This window comes from Vipera ursinii, assembly GCF_947247035.1.
Source record: "Vipera ursinii genome assembly, chromosome: Z".
NCBI classification, from domain to species: domain Eukaryota; kingdom Metazoa; phylum Chordata; class Lepidosauria; order Squamata; family Viperidae; genus Vipera; species Vipera ursinii.
Genome location: NC_139517.1, coordinates 22,793,486 through 22,810,793, shown reverse-complemented (window position 1 = coordinate 22,810,793; position 17,308 = coordinate 22,793,486). Strand labels below are relative to the sequence as shown.

General features: G+C 42.8%; 1 protein-coding gene and 1 pseudogene across 2 annotated transcripts; both read right to left on the bottom strand.

Moving 5' to 3' along the window:
• Positions 1 to 909: 909 nt before the first annotated feature.
• LOC310650345 (olfactory receptor 14A16-like) lies at positions 910 to 1,824 on the bottom strand (the record flags this gene model as incomplete). Its single annotated transcript, XM_083379251.1, has 1 exon — positions 910 to 1,824. The coding sequence occupies one exon, from the start codon at positions 1,822 to 1,824 to the stop codon at positions 910 to 912; it is 915 nt and encodes a 304-aa protein (XP_083235377.1).
• A 2,443-nt stretch (positions 1,825 to 4,267) lies between these two features.
• LOC310650034 (olfactory receptor 14A16-like) lies at positions 4,268 to 10,779 on the bottom strand (annotated as a pseudogene). The gene is made up of 3 exons: positions 10,034 to 10,779; positions 5,026 to 5,201; positions 4,268 to 4,382 (listed from the first exon to the last, which is right to left on the bottom strand). The product of its transcript is annotated as an olfactory receptor 14A16-like (transcript).
• Positions 10,780 to 17,308: the final 6,529 nt, after the last annotated feature.

Here is a 17,308-nt window from a genome sequence, read left to right as displayed (position 1 = left end):
AGCTCAGTGTCCTAACCCACTGAGCCACTGCGTCCCTGCAAAATTCAATAGAGGATTATAAATATAGGACAAAGTTTCCTATCCCATTAGCTGAAAGCCCCATACTCTCATCAAAGGAAGTTACTGATGTTGGCTTGGAGCTTCAAAAAGTATATGGCACGTTTCCAAGTGCAATTATACTGAGTCCCAAATTACATTGTGAAGCTTCCATTTGTATACACTTTAAAAGTATTATGTGGGTGGTTTAAGAGATATTATAAAACAGTAAGATGATTTTTTCCCTTCTCTAGATATTAGATTAGGGAACACGTGTTATCTCTTTCAATTTGTATCAAGTTCTAAGAGTTTTGAAAGCTTTTATTAAAATTGTGTGTTATCCTAATTTAATTTCTTGCTTCTTCCATTCTTGTAGTTATCAAAAGGTTATGTGAGACAGTATCAGTTCACATATCTTTTCTACCGTGCCAGGTATCCTATCTTGCCAAAGCACTTGTAAGGGAAAGAAATAATAGTCTGAGTTAAAGGATGTGAAAATTGATTTGATTGAGGTTAAGACAGGCTAGAAAACAGGAGTCAGGGATTTCTACTGAGCCTAAGAAATGTAACCAAGTGGGTGACATTAGGCCTCTCTCTCACACTCAGAAAGCAGGAAGCAGTGGTAACACATTCTGAAAATGTTGTCAAAGCAGAGCTGTCAAACATCCAGATTTACCATGTATAAAGTGCATTTACAATAAGTAGGGGTGCAGGAAGATTGGTGAGCAACATCTGGAGCTCTAGTATTCTCCTGATTTGAGGTTGGATTGGCCTCCATCTCAACTATCCCTTTCTACCATATTCCTTTATTCAAAAAAGGCCAGGAAAATGCATGACTGTGATGGGCAGAATAAAAGCATTAAAATATTTTTTTTAGAATCTCCACAACTGAGAAAGAACATATTTTATATTCTGATTTCTCATGCTATAGATGATTGGATTGAACAGGGGTGGGAGAAGAGAATAGAGAATAGTTGACCCAAAATCTAAGTCAGATGAACTGTTAGAGGGAGGTCTTAGATAGGCAAAGCATACACTTAATACTAACACAGACACTACTATAAAGTGAGGAATACAAGTGGATAAAGCTTTTTGTCTTCCTTGTTCAGAAGGGATTCTCAACACTGTCTTGAAGATAACTGCATAAGATATGAAAATAAAAGTAAAACAGCCCAGTGCAGCAATGATGTTGACCACAACAATTCCAACCTCAACTAGATTGAATCCAGAACAGGATAGTTTTATCAAATGTGGAATTTCACAAAAAAATTGGTTGACAACATCAGAACAAAAAAGTACTGAAAAAGTGCCAATTGTATGTAGGATTCCACAGAGAAGACCTGAAACCCACACTAGAATGATTATTTCAGTGCAGGCTTTCCAATTCATCACCATCTCATAGTGCAGTGGGTGGCAAATGGCAACATACCGATCATATGCCATGACCGTCAGGAGGGATACATCAGAGGCTTCAAAGGATAGAAAGAAAAAGACTTGAGCAACACAACCAAAGTAAGAGATGCGTCTAGTATCCATGAGAGAATTCATCATGGATTTGGGGACAGTGACTGAAACAATTCCCAAATCCTGCAGAGCCAAATTCATTAGAAAGAAGTACATGGGGCTATGAAGTCGATGGTCAAAAGCTACTGCACAGATGATGAGAAGATTTGCTGTTACAGTTGCCATATATAACACAAAGAAGAAAAAGAAATGCAAAAGCTGCAGATGACGATTTTTTGATAATTCCAGGAGCAGAAAATAGGGCACTGTAGTTTGATTATCCATGTTGGCATAACTGCAAGAAAACAGAGGAGGGAGATAAAAGTAAATAAATTTTTGGAAGTAATATTTTGATGTGTAATAAGAATAGAAAACATAAAGAAACATAAAGGATGGAAATAATGAATAGAGGATCACAACATGGTAAACATAGATGAGGTATGGGGATATTAGAGCATGCTTGTCAATTTCTATCTGTCTGTACACCAACCACCAGCTTCACATTTTTTGTTTGTTTGTTTCCTCCTATCAGGTCTGTTACTTCATTTAGCATTCCTCTGAGTAGAACGTTCCATGCCATTTTCAGCAATGCAAGATTGCTGGAAATAATTTGACCCACCATAATGTCTAACCCCACAAACAAGATAGTTTTGGGAAATTAGAGAATGTTTAATGGTGCTTCGTCCTTGTAGAAGAAAAGCAAAGTAAATCTAGCCAATAAATATACAAATATTGTAATTTGCTGAATTGTTTTACAGGGAAATATTGAGAGCCAAAACTTCTTTGTGGCTTTATCTTTCTTTGTGTGTGTGTGTGTGTGTGTGTGTGTGTGTGTGTGTGTGTGTGTGTGTGTTAGAGAGAGACAGAGACAGAGACAGAGATTTTTCTCAATTTCTACAGCAGCTGTTAGGCTAAGAAACAGCATAAAAGCCCTTAAATTAATACATAAATACTTGATTCTTAAATATGTATTTAATGATATGTTATTAAATAAAGATAGAATTTTACTTATAACATAACTGCTCTTTTTATATTCACTTTATGGTATTATACACAATTATCTCACTGTAAAATATATTTAATCAAAAGAAATAAAAGTTTGGCAGAATGAATTAATAAATCCCCTTGTCAAACAGTGAAAAGGAAAGTGATACCTTAATTTGAAAAGGCAGTCTCCTATCCAGTACAAACCAATATTACCTGTAGTAAGATTTGGACAGAAAATGAGGCACAATCTATTACAAGTATGACTTCTCAGTGTTCCCCCCCCCCAACAATGTGGAATGCTATGTAAGCACATTTTCAGGTATATTATTTAAACATTTAAAACTGAGAAATAAAAATAGATTTAGAAATCCTTACCATCCATTTATTTTATTTGTATCCAGAGAGATCAGATCATGCATGAATGCTTGGTCCAAATTTCTGCAACTTCTAACTGTCTTCTATTCTTTCTAATTATCACGTAGAAAATGTAAACCTGTTAGATATGTGATTAATTCATTGTTTACTATTTACACTGAAATATCTCCAAAATATATTTTCAAAATAAGTTTAAATCTACGGTCTGAAGTCCAATTTCTAAAAAAAAATTCTAAAAAAACTTCCCATTTGTTCTCTTCCCCAAAATAGCATACCTTCTTATTTCATTAAATCAGAAGATTACATTATGCAATTATTTTCCAAAATTCTTTTCTAGTAAAACAACTTTGAGATATAACACATATTTGAATAAACACCAAATCTGCTACAAAAAAAGGGAAATACCTTTTCTGTTGAACTTTCAATGTATCTGACTATTTTTCTCTATGGATCTTGTCTTCTGTTATATGCTTTTAAGAGTGTTAAATATCTTACGAAGTAAATACTGTCCCACTTATTTTCATGAAGTAGAATAGCTGTCTATCATTCAAGAGCTTCCAATTCTGAATGTGACTAATTTCTGTTTTGTTTCCCTCAGGAATCTTCTACACTAAAATAAAACTGCTTAATGTGGGTTCATTAATATAATTAGCAAAACAAAACAAAACTTACTTCTGTGGGCTTATTAACATTTTTAGGAAACCAACTGTGGAAATAATCCAGAGAAAGAAATATTTTGGGAAATATTAAAAAGGAAGAATATATTTCGCCAAAGGATTTTAAAGACAGAAACCAACACACACACACACACACACCAAGTCTCTCTGCCCCAAAAAGAAACCAGGTCTGCAGAAATGCAGATGTGATAATCTTGTCAGAAGGATTGGTGTCAGGAAGCTCGGATTAGAAAGACAAAGATCCCTCACACAAAAAAATTCCAATAGTCATTAGCCACAGGCCCAGGGAAGAAGGATATGACCTTTGGGACATAATAGGGTTAACCCACCACTATCAGAATACCAGATAGGCACACTCAGACTCAGGTCAAAGTTCATGCCACAGGAACAACTCCAAACAAAAGGTATAAATACCCCAAAAGGTATAAATACCCACTCCCTGCTACGGGAATTGCAAACCCTGGATGACTGCAGAGGTACAAACACTCCTGAGAGCCCGGGATTCTGCCTTTAAGGCAGGGGACAGGGACACATATAGAGAGGCCAGGGCAAATCTCAAAGGAGGTATTAGGATGGCGAAACAACAATATAAACATAAGATGGAGAACCACCTAGCAGACACAATCCAAAACAAGTGTGGCAGGCACTGTAGCACCTAACCAACCATAAGGGCAACATGAGGAACATGGTTAATACTGATGCCTCATTGGCAGAGGAGCTGAATATCTTCTTCGTTCGCTACAAGGTGAAAAGACCAGACCCTGTAGCCTCTGCTGGTTGGCCTTTTTATTCTCAGACACTCCCCTGTATGAACATAAAGTGAAAGATATACAGTATTGAAGGTTGTGAATCCCAGCAAAGCTGCAGACCCAGATGGGGTACTTGGGATAGTGGTTAAGAATTGTGCCAATCAATTAGCAGGGGTCCTGACAAGGATCTTTAACATCTTCTTGCAAATGGCCTTTGTACCATCACACTTGAAAGCAGCTACCATTGTCCCAGTCCCAAAGAAAACAGCAGTTGAGTGCCTGAATGATTACAGACCTGTTGCATTAATGTCTGTAGTGATGAAATGCTTTGAAAGACTGGTTCTTCAACATCTTAGGACATGCCTCCCACTGGACTTTGACAAACAACAGTTTGCCTACAGGGGGAATATATCGACAGACAATGCCATAGCTACTGCTCTACATTCTGTAGCAAGCCATCTGGAGAAACCTGGAAGCTATGTCAGGATGCTTTTCATTGATTATAGCTCGGCTTTCAACACTATTCTGCTGAGCATCCTTATTGAAAAGCTGACTGACTTGAATTTTCCCCCTCCATCTGTGATTGGATTAAAGTCTTTCTAAGGGACCGGCTACAAACAGTGAGGGTCGTGTCTGTTTCCTCCAACCCCCTGAAGCTTTGCATGGGCTCACCACAGGACTGCGTGCTTAGCCCCTACCTGTACTCATTGTACATATACGATTGTGTATGATCTGAATCATCCACTGCGATCAATAAATTCACAGATGATACCACTGTAGTGGGTCTTATTACAGATGGAGATGAAACAGTGTACAGATGTTTAGAGAACAACTGGCATCTGAACATCGCCGAGACAAAGGAGATGGTGCTAGACTTCAGGAAGAAAAGAGAGGAACCTGCCCCACTTTACATTGGGGGGGCTGCATGGAGAGTTTCCTCCTTTAAATTCCTGAGAGTCTCTGTGAAGATCTTACCTGAAAAGTCAATACAACCCAGATGGCCAGAAAGGCCCAACAGAGACTCCACTTCCTCAAGGTCTTGCAAAAGAACAGGGTAAAACAATGGCTAATGACCTTCTTTTACCGGTCTACTATAGAGAGCATCCTCTCACAATGTATTGTGGTTTGGTATGCTGGCCTGATAGCCACAAATAGGAAGATATTACAGAGGGTGGTGAGCACAGCACAAAACATCGTGGGCTGTCCCCTGACACCACTGAATGACATCGCCAGGGCTTGCTGCCTTGGAAGAATGATTACAATTCTCAGGGATGACTCACACCCTGGTTGCTACCTCTTTACTCTCCTACCATTGGGTAGGAGATACAGGAGTATAACCAGCCATACCAACAGACTGAAGCACAGTTTCTATCCATGGGCTGTCAGGCTCTTGAATGGGAAATAGCTTTATGTATGATTGACTTGTGAGACCGGTGTGTTGTGCAATTAGCTCACATGGCATAACAAGATGGTGGGTTTGTTGTCACTGTGAGTTGGGGGGGCACGGAGGGAGACTCAGCTAATCTCAACATATACATGGTTGTACTTTGACAATAAAGGTTCATTCATTCACATGTGGTTAGTTTTTCCCAGAGCAATCTGGCTCTCCTCTTCAATAAACTGCAATCTTCTTTCTAAAATAGTCTCCATTTTGTTTATTCCCGGCTTGGACTCGACCCTGATGAAGATTTTTCTTTCAACACAACATAAACTGACTTCTCTTGCTTGTTAACATAATTGGCCATTAATAACTGTACAGCTACAGGACCATTTATCACACATAATAATAATATCTCACAATGTTCTTAAGAAAATTTGGGATGCAATCATATCAGCAATGCAAATTGTGAGAGGTGAAATATAAATCAAGTGAGAACCACCTCCCTGAACCATATTTCACCATTTAAGATTCTCTTTTAAAACCTAGCTTTTAAGAAATTCCATCGTCTATTCTACCTGCCACAACTGGGGCAAAAGCTCAAACTGGATTAGTTAAACCCATATCATTAAAACAGGGATGGAAAATTTAAGCCTTTCTGTAAAAGCAAAAGTGAAAAGCAGAACAGAAGTTCAAGAAAGAGAAACCTAGTGGAAGGCCAATAAAATAAGGTATGCAATAAAACCATAGAAATCCAAGGCATTTGTGGTGGGAGTGCAAATTAGTTTAGTTTTTAGTTTTAGTTTTATTAAATTTTTATACCGCCCTTCTCCCGAAGGACTCAGGGCAGTGTACAGGGCAATAAATATCAGAATATAAATACAAAAGTTAAAAGAAGTTAAAAGAATTAAATAATCATGCCCAATATAATACAATGATTAAAACTATGTTAAAATTAGATCCAACCCCAAACCCATCAAACCAGGCCAGATTGTTCAAATAAATAAGTTTTTAAATCGTGCCGGAAGGAGCGAAGGTCGGGGACCATCCGGAGCTCAACTGGCAAGTGGTTCCATATGTCTGGCGTGCCCACAGAAAACGCCCTCCCCCTAGGGGCCACCAATCGACATTCTCTGATCGGAGGCACCCTGAGGAGGCCCACTCTGTGGGAGCGCACTGGACGGAGGGAGGTTGATGCCGGCAGCAGGTGCTGCCGTAGGTAATCTGGACCCATGCCATGTAGGGCTTTATAGGTCATTACCAGCACCTTGAATCTCACCCGGAGGGCAACCGGCAGCCAATGCAGCTTGAAGAGCAGAGGTGTAACATGGGAGTATCGGGAGACCCCCAACACCACTCGCGCGGCTGCATTCTGCACCAGTTGAAGCCTCCGAGTGGTCCTCAAGTAGCAGCCCCATGTAGAGAGCATTGCAGTAGTCCAAATGAGAGGTCATGAGCACATGAGTGATTGTACGCAAGGCATCCCGGTCTAGATAGGGCCACAACTGGTGCACCAGGTGAACCTGGGCGAAGGCCCCCTAGTCACAGCTCTTATATGATTTTCTAAGGAGAGCTGTGAATCTAGAAGGACCCCCAAGTTGCAAGCCTGATCTATGGGGGGTAATAGCTCACCCCCCATATTAAGAGATGGAATATTCTGCATTTCCCGAGATGCCAACACGCACAGCCACTCAGTCTTGTCAGGGTTGAGCTGAAGCCTGTTCCTCCCCATCTAGACCCGGACCGCCTCCAGGCAATGGGACATCACGTCGAGAGCATCACTGGGGTGGTTTGGGGTTGAAATAAAAAGCTGGGTATCATCAGCATATTGATGATACCCAACCCCAAAACCACGAATGATCTCACCCAGCGGCTTCATGTAGATGTTGAACAGGAGAGGCGAGAGGACCGATCCCTGAGGAACTCCACAAACAAGGGGCCTCAAGGTCGACCTCTACCCTCCTGCCAACACCGACTGCGAATGCCCCAGAAGGTAGGAGGAGAACCACTGAAGGACTGTGCCTCCCACTCCCAACCCCCTGAGGTGCCGCAGCAGGATACCATGGTCGATTGCATCGAAAGCCGCTGAGAGGTCTGATAGGACTAGGACAGAGGAACAACCCCTGTCCCGAGCCCGCCAGAGATCATTCACCAGTGCGACCAATGCCATCTCCGTGCTGTACTCGGGCCTGAAACCCGATTGGTACGGGTCTAGATAGTTCAGATAGTCAGATGATAGTTCATTGTTGTATTCCAAGCCATACCCCTATGCACTTTATTGCCTGAGGAGATTGCAGATACATATCTCAAAAAGGATTCACAGAAAAAGATATAATGTAAGCCTACTGAAACCTATGGGATACCTATTATATAAAAAGTAGTACAATATATCCATAGCATTGATAAAAACAAACACAGAAGAAGATAAATAGCAAATAAGATTTAGAAAGTGACATAAATATATGTTTTAGAGAATAAGTGTAGATATACTTATTTTTGTTTGGAAATAGTCTTTACTTTGTGCAGTACACAATCCATGCAACAAGAATATTAGAAAATATATTTTTTTCCTGTGTCCTATAAACAAAGGCTTTTCAACCGGTGGTACACGTACCACAGGAGCTACGCAAGCATGTGGCTGGTGGTACGCGGTGTTGCCTGCCTCCCCCCCTGCCTCCCCCCCTCCCCCCTGCTTCTTCCTAGCTTATTTGCTGCTGGAAAACATGTTGCTGCAGGAATCTACCAGGCCGCGCAAAGAGTGCAGGCACAGAGTGAGGCCCTCCCCTCCCCTGGAATGCATAGTGCAGCAACCATGTTGTCCTTCCCCCAGAAACAAGTGTGAGCCTGAAGGGGCTGCTCCAGTGGGCTGTTTCTGTGGCAGTGGGGCACGCTGGTGCCCTGTGCTGTGCTCCACTGCGGGGGTCACCCTGGGAAAGGTGGAAGCACAGCTGTAGTCTGGGATGGTTAACCACTCCGAGCCCTGTCTGGCCGGCTTTGTGCCTCCATCCCCCAAGAGCAGCTGATTGTGAGTTGGTAGCATGCGCTTCCCTGAGTGCCGGATGTCCCCCCCACCCGGGACTCTGGCCACGTCTGCAGAAGGTGAGCAGGGCAAAGGGTGCTTTGGTGCATCTTCCATCCCTCCTGTGTGAAGGGCGCCTTCCTGCCCCATGGTCCACAGCAGCATTGTTGGCATGCATGGATTGACTCTGAGCAAATACAAGGTGTTTCTGTTGCTGGAATAAAGCTTATTAAATGAGCTAGCAACCTCCAATTATCATTGATAGATCTTCCCCAACTTTCCTCCAGTGCTTCATAATGAGTTACATGGGCATCAGGTTTCTTGGTAAAAATGGATTTGGAAGGAAAGAAATGACAATGGGAGAGAGGGAAGGAGGAAAGGACAAAGAGGGAGGGAAGGAAGGAAGGAAGGAAGGAAGGAAGGAAGGAAGGAAGGAAGGAAGGAAGGAAGGAAGGAAGGAAGGAAGGAAGGGACAATGGGAGAGGGAGGGAGAGAGAGAAATAGAGAGAGGGAGAGAGAGAAAGAGAGGGAGAGAAAGAGAGGGAGAGAGAGAAAGAGAGAGAAAGAGAGAGAAGGAGAAAGAAATAGGGAGAGATAAAAAGAGGGAGAGAGAGAAATAAAGAGGGAGAGAAAGAGGAAGAGAGAGAAGGAGAAAGAAAGGGAGGGAAATAGAGGGAGAGAGAGAAAGAGGGAGAAGTAGAGAGAGGGAAAGAGGGAGAGAGAGAAAGAGGGACAGAGAGACAAGGAGAAAGAAAGAGGGAGGGAGAGAGAGGGAGAGAGAGAAAGGGAGAAATAGACAGAGGGAAAGAGAAAAATAGGGAGAGAAAGACGGAGAGGGAGAGAAAGGGAGAGAGAGAGAGAGAGAGAGAGAGAGAGAGAGAAATTAAATTAGTAACATGATTGTTAAGTGAATCTGGTTTCCCCAGTAACTTTGCTTGTCAGAAGGTTGCAAAAGGCGATCACATGACCCTGGAACAATGTGACCATCATAAATATGAATCAATTGCCAAGCATCCGAATGTAAATCACATAATCCTGGGGATGCTGCAACGGTCATAAGTGTGAAAAATGGTCATAAGTCACTTTTTCAGTGCCATCATAACTTTGAACAGTCACTAAGTGAATTGTTGTAAGTTGAGGACTGCCTGTACTTTATCATTTTTTTCCCTTTTTGGGGGGGGTCAAGTTTTTGACACCTTGCTGGGCGACTGGTGGTACTCGGACATTGCCTTGTCCTAAAAGTGGTACAATGGATGAAAAGGTTGAAAAGCCCTGTGTTAGAGAGAGGTGTTAGATAGGCAAAACATACACTTAATGCAAACATAGACACTATAATAAAATGGGGAATAAAGGTGGATAAGGCTTTTTGCCTTCCTTGTTCAGAAGGGATTCTTACCACTACCTTGAAGATCACTGCATAAGATACAACTATAAAAGTAAAGCAACCTACTCCAACAATGATAGTGGCCAAAATAACTCCAGCCTCAACTAGATTTAAGCCAGAGCAGCATAATTTTATTAAATGTGGAATTTCACAAAAGAATTGGTTGACAACATTAGAAAAAAATGACTGAAAAAGTGCCAATTGTATGTAGGATTCCACAAAGAAGACCTGAAACCCACACTAGAATGATTATTTCAGTGCAGGTTTTCCAAGTCATCACCATCTCATAGTGCAGTGGGTGGCAAATGGCAACATACCGATCATATGTCATGACTGTCAGGAGGGATAAATCAGAAGCTTCAAAGAAAGAGAAAGATTTGAGCAACACAACCAAAGTAAGAGTTGTGTCTGGTGTCCATGAGATAATTTATCATGGATTTGGGGACAGTGACTGAAACAATTCCCATGTCCTGCAGAGCCAAATTCATTAGAAAGAAGTACATGGGGCTATGTAGCTGATGGTTGAAAATGACTGCACAGATGATTAGAAGATTTGTTAATACAGTTGCTAAATATAATACAAAACAGAAGAAGAAATATGAAAGCTGTAGATATCGATTTTTTGATAATTCCAGGAGCAGAAAGTAAGGTACTGTGGTTTGATTATTCATGTTTCATTTATGATTAAGCTAGCATAACTGCAAGGAAACAGAAGGGGGAGATAAAATTAGATAAAATTTGGGAAGTGGTATTTTGATATTTGGTGAGAATGGACAACAAAGAAACATAGTATATATTGAATGACCAGAAGATCAGAGCACGGAAAACAGATTTAGAATGGGAATATGAACACAGTCTTGTTAATTTCTATCCATCTGTACCACTTACATTTTCATTCTTTCCTTTTTTTTCCAGTTCTGTTCTTTCATATACTGATCAAAAAGATTGCCTTGGAGTAGAAAAACCCTCTTCAGATCAATTTTTTTCTGATGGAACATTATTGGGAATAATTGGATCCATCATAATGTCTCACCACTCATACAATATTGTGATAATGTTGGAAAACTGGAGAATGTCCTAAGTGTGGTGCTTTGTGCTTCTGGATGAAAGGCAATGCAAATCTAGCAAATAAATATAAAAATAATTTGTTATGTTTTTTATATGGAAATCTAGAGAGCAGAATTTTTCCCTTTGTATAATTTCTCTCTCTCTCTCTCTCTCTCTCTCTCTCTCTCTCTGTGTGTGTGTGTGTGTGTGTGTGTGTGTGTGTGAGAGAGAGAGAGAGAGAGAGAGAGAGATTTTAGACTAAAAATTACTATAAAAAGTCTTTAAATCAATGCATAAATACTAGATTCCTAAGCATTTATTTAGTGACACATTTTATTACTTACAGCAGAACTGCTATTTTGACATTTGTTTGGTGATATTGTATACAATTTTTCCCCTTTTAAATATATTTAATCAAATGAAATTGAACTTTAGCAGAATAAATTAATAAATTCCAACAATGAGAAGGAAAGCAATAGCAATCAATCTCCTACACAATGTAAACTAATGTTGCCTGTTGTAAAGTTTGAATAGAAAATGACATATAATATATTACAACTATGAACTCTGAGTTTTCAGCATTGTTTCCAACACTGTGGGATGTCATATAAGCACATTTTCAAAAATACTAGTTCAATGTTTAAAATACAAATAAAAAGACATTTAGAAATAGTACCATCAAATTCTTTTACTCATATCCAGATAAATTATGAAATAAGTTTGCTGATCTAATTCACCTACTAGTAATCAGTTTATGACTGAAGGTCCAAATTTTTGAAAATTATAAGTGTCTTTATTCTCTATAATTATCATAAGTAAAAGGTACCAATGTAATTAAATGTAATTAATGTAAATGTAATTAATTCATTGTTTACTATCTACATAGAAATATCTCCAAAGTACTGTATATTCTTTCAAAACACTTTAAAATCTAGGGGGTGTGGTCTAATTTCTAAAAAAAATATCTTTTTTAAAAAAATCCCTTTATTCTCTTTCCTAATACAGCCTAACTTTTTGTTCCATTTCATCAGAAAACTAAAATAAGCAATTATTTGCCTATTTTGCTTTCAGCAGAAAGGTTACAAAGCTAACTCTGAAACATAACACATGAGACATATTTAAATAAAGTAAACAGCAATTTGCTCCAGAAGGGAGAGAAATGCCTTTTCTGTTAATCTTTTGCTTTGTAATTATTGCTTTTATGTATTATGTCTTCTATCCTTTTGAGAATATTAAATATTTTACCACTAAGTAAATATTGTTCTACTAATTTTTATATAGGGAGACATCCATATGCAATCAAAGACTTTTCTATTCTAAATGTTACTAATATCTGTTTTGTTTTCTTAAAGAATCTTCTACACCAAAATAAATCTGACTTCTGTGGGCTTATTAATATAATTAACAAAGCAAAACAAAACTGACTTCTGTATGCCTATTAACAAAATAAGGAAACCAACATAAAGCTGACTTCTGTGGGCATACTAACATAATTGGCAATTAACAACTATATCGCTACCTCCAAATGCTCCAAATACAATTTATCAGAATAATATTATCTCAGAATTATGTAAACAGAATTGAGGCCACAATTATATAAGCAGTGTAAATTGTAAGAGGTAAAACATGGATTTAGTGCAGGGATGTCAAACTCAATTTCATTGAGGGCCGCATCAGCATTGCGGTTGCCCTCAAGGGTCCGGGTGGGTATGGCCAGGGTGGGCGTGGCCTACTGGGTGGGCGTGGCTAGAGTGCATATGGCCTACTGGGTGGGCATGGCCAGTTCTACATCGTTCACATCAAAGGTGCCTATGGGGGCCTGGGCAGGAGTGGGACAGATCTGAGGGTCTCTGGCAGAAGGAGGGTCTCTGGGCCAGGGCTAAGGCAGTGGGGGCCGTTCCTTCACTGTTTCCAGGATGGCTTCGCAGGCCACATGAAACCACTTTGCGGGCCGGATCTGGCCCCTGGGCCTTGTGTTTGACACGTCTGGTATAGAGCTGATCTAGAGGGTATACCTCTGTGAAACATGTTTCTTCCATAGAATTCTCTTTTACCTCTAGCTTTTAAAAAGTTCCATCCTCTATTCTGCATGGCATGGGAATAACGAGGCTAGTTAAACCCATGTTATTAAAATAGGGGTGGATGATTTAAGCCTTTCTGCAAAAGGAAACGTGAAAGCCAGAAAAGAAGTTCAAGAAACCCATGTTGGAATGCCAACAGAATAATGTACACAATAAAAGTATAGTAGTAAGTCATAGGACATTTTGAGGGGATTAGGAGACTTGTTTCTTAGTGCATAATCCAATATACCAACTAACATTCTTCAAATAAAGGAATAATCTTTCCTTCTTATTAGAATATAGAGTCATGGGACTTGAAAAGACCTCTGATGTCTTTCAGTCCAAACCACAGTTCAAGGCAGGAGAACTTATACCATCCCAGTCCAATAGTTGCCCAGTTTATTTTTGAAAACCTCCAGCAATGGAGCATCCAAAACTATGTGAGGCAAGCTACTCCACTGATTGATTGTACTCACTGTCAGAAAATGTCTCTTTATTTCTAAGTTAGATCTCTGTTTAACAAGCGTTCACCCAACATTTCTTGTCCTGACCTCTATTGCTTTGGAGAATAGGTCAGTACCCTCTTCTCTATGAAAACCCTTCAAGTATTGGAAGAAAGTTATTATGTCCCCCCCAATTGCTCTCTTTGTCAAGCTAGATATTCCTAGCTCTATCAACTATTCATCATATGATTTATCATCCAGACCCTTTATAATCTTTGTTGCTTTTCTCTGTGCACTTTCTAGGATCTCAGCATCATTTTTGTATTGTGGTGATCAGAACGGAACACAATATATCCAATGTGGCCTCACTAGTGTGGTAGAAAGCCATATTATCACTTCTCATGATCTTGATACTATCACTCTATTGATGCAGCCCAGGACTGCATTGGCTTTTTTTGGCAGCTGAAGCATGCAGGTGGCTCATTCTTAAGTGGGGGTATACTAGGATTCTAGGTCCTTCTTACAGTTACTCCTCGTGAGACAGGTACCATCTATTTTATACATGCATTTCATTTTTCCTGTTTAATTTCAGGAAAATGTCTACTTTTCTCAACAACTGAACTGCATCTTCCTGTATAGGGCCCAATGCTCAAGTTCAGTCAAAATCCTTCTGAGTCTATATTTCAAAGTAATACCAATTACTCCCAGCTTAGTGTCAACTTCACATTTGATGAATTCCTCTTTTATCGCCTTGTCTAGATCATTTCTGAAAAAATTGCTGAATACTAGGCCCAAGACAGAGGTTTGAGGTATTTTGGGGGAAAAAATGAAGTTTCAGCAGGTATTATGGCTGCAGAGTATGGCTGCTCGGGAAAGGCAGGCCTTCCGGCTACCATAACGCAGGCCAGGCCTACGACCATTCGCGATGGTGAGAAACGAGGACCAGTAGCCGACAATACCCAATGGCGTACTGACGAACATCCTATTCCCAGGATGGTGGGGAACGGCAGAAGGTGCACAAACAGAGGGCCGGATCGTCACCGGGAGTGTCATCTCCGCTCTGTACAAGCGGTGAGACGTTCCGACCCTCTGTACTTCCCCGGAGGACCCGGGAGCGAAGGTGTGCAGCCTCCTATGCTAAGGCTGGTCTACCTGAATGCCAGGTCCATAGCTAACAAGGCTCACCTTGTTCGTGACCTAGTGGAGAGCGAGCACGCGGACCTGGCTTGCATCACGGAAACCTGGCTGGGCCCAGAGGGTGGTGTCCCTCTGGTTGACCTCTGCCCGCCAGGTTTCCAGGTGCTGCACCAGCCTCGGACCCATGGGAGGGGCGGGGCAGTGGCAGTTATCATCAGGGAATCCCTTAGCCCGCGAGAGACCACCGTCCCTCAGATGGTCGGGTGTGAGTCTCTCCTACTGAGATACGGCCCGGGGGCGCAGTTGGGCCTGCTGCTGGCATACCTACCACCTAATCATGCAGCGGCAGCCCTGCCCGAGCTACTCGATGTCCTCTCAGGGTTGGTGGTTGAATTCCCAAAACTCATGGTCTTGAGCGACTTTAACCTACCGTCCCTGGGAGGATCGTCCGATCTGGCTCGGGAGTTCATGGCTTCCATGGCGGCCATGGACCTGTCGCAAATAATTTCTGGACCGACTCATGAGAGAGGCCACACCCCAGACTTGGTGTTCTTGTCTGGACGGTGGCGTGATGATATCGGTGGGGGTGCCACGACTGTTACGCCCCTGTCATGGACCGATCATCACCTCCTGCGGCTAGACTTCCCCTTTGCCACCCCCCGCCGTGGGTGCGCGGTGCCAACCAGATGGTACCGCCCTAGGCGCCTAATGGACCCTGATAGGTTCCAGGCAGCACTTGGGGACGCACATGCACTCCCTGCTCACAGCTCGGCGGATGCCTTAGTGGAAGCCTGGGAAAAGGCGGCCACGGAGGCTCTGGACCGAGTTGTACCCTTGCGGCCTCTGACCCGGTACAGATCCCAGCGAGCCCCATGGTTCACCGTGGAGCTCCGGGAGATGAAGCGTCGGAGACGGGGCCTAGAGAGCCGTTGGAGATCCAGTCGATCCGAATCCGACCGATTGCGATTAAGAATCCTCACCAGGTCTTATCTCACTGCGATAAGGGTGGCAAAATCCAACTACTTTTCCACCCTCATCGCGTCCGCAGATAATCGCCCGGCTGCCTTGTTCAGGGTGACTCGCTCCCTACTGAACCAAGAGGTGAGGGAGGAACCCTTGCAGGGTCGAGCCAAGGAATTCGGTCAATATCTGCTGGATAAAATTGCTCGGATTCGAACCGGCCTGGACTCCAACAGGGCTGAGCTGGAAGAACAAGACATGGACAGTCTTGTCGACGTCATCTGGGAGGAATTTGATCCTGTGACTCCTAAGGAAGTGGACAGGATTATGAGGAGGTTGAGCTCCTCCACATGCTTACTGGACCCTTCCTGGCTGGCTTACGCAGCTCGAGAGGGGACACGAGGCTGGTTCCTGGCGGTCATCTCTGCTTCTCTGAGTGAGGGTCACTTCCCCACCGCCTTGAAGGAGGCGGTGGTGAGACCTCTCCTCAAGAAGCCCACCTTGGACCCATCCTCATTGAATAACTTTCGTCCAGTCTCCAATCTTCGCTTCCTTGCGAAGGTTGTTGAGAGCGTGGTGGCGCACCAACTTCCTCAGATCCTGGATGAAGCGGTTTATCTAGACCCGTACCAATGGGGCTTCAGGCCGGGCTACAGCACGGAGACGGCATTGGTCGCTCTGATAAATGATCTCTGGAGAGCCCGGGACAGGGGCCATTCCTCTGTCCTAGTCTTATTAGACCTCTCGGCGGCTTTCGATACCATCGACCATGGTATCTTGCTGCGACGCCTCAGGGGGCTGGGAGTGGGAGGCACGGTTCTGCGTTGGTTCTCCTCCTTTCTCCAGGGTCGCTCACAGTCGGTGCTGGCAGGGGGACAGAGGTCGACCCAGAGGCCTCTCGCTTGCGGAGTCCCTCAGGGGTCGGTCCTCTCGCCTCTCCTGTTCAACATCTACATGAAACCGCTGGGTGAGATCATTCGCAGCTTTGGAATAGGGTACCATCAGTATGCTGATGACACCCAGCTTTTCATCTCAACTCCAAACAACATCAGTGATGCCCTCGACGTGATGTCCCGCTGCCTGAAAGCGGTCCGGGAATGGATGGGGAGGAACAGGCTTCAACTGAACCCGGACAAGACTGAATGGCTGTACGTACCAGCAAGCCAGGATACTCTGAACATCCCATCCCTTAACATCGGGGACAAGTTACTACCCCCTGTTGATAGGGCCCGCAACCTGGGTGTCCTCCTAGACTCGCAGCTCTCCCTGGAAGATCACATAGGAGCTGTGACCAAGGGGGCCTTCTCCCGGGTTCGACTAGTTCGCCAATTACGGCCTTATCTGGACCTGGATGCCTTACGTACAGTCACCCATGCCCTTGTGACCTCTCGCCTGGACTACTGTAACACTCTCTACATGGGGCTGCCCTTCAGATCCACTCGGAAGCTTCAACTGGTGCAAAGTGCAGCGGCACGGACACTCTTGGGAGCCTCCCGATACTCCCATATCACACCTCTCCTCCGTGCGCTGCACTGGCTTCCAGTTGCCTTCCG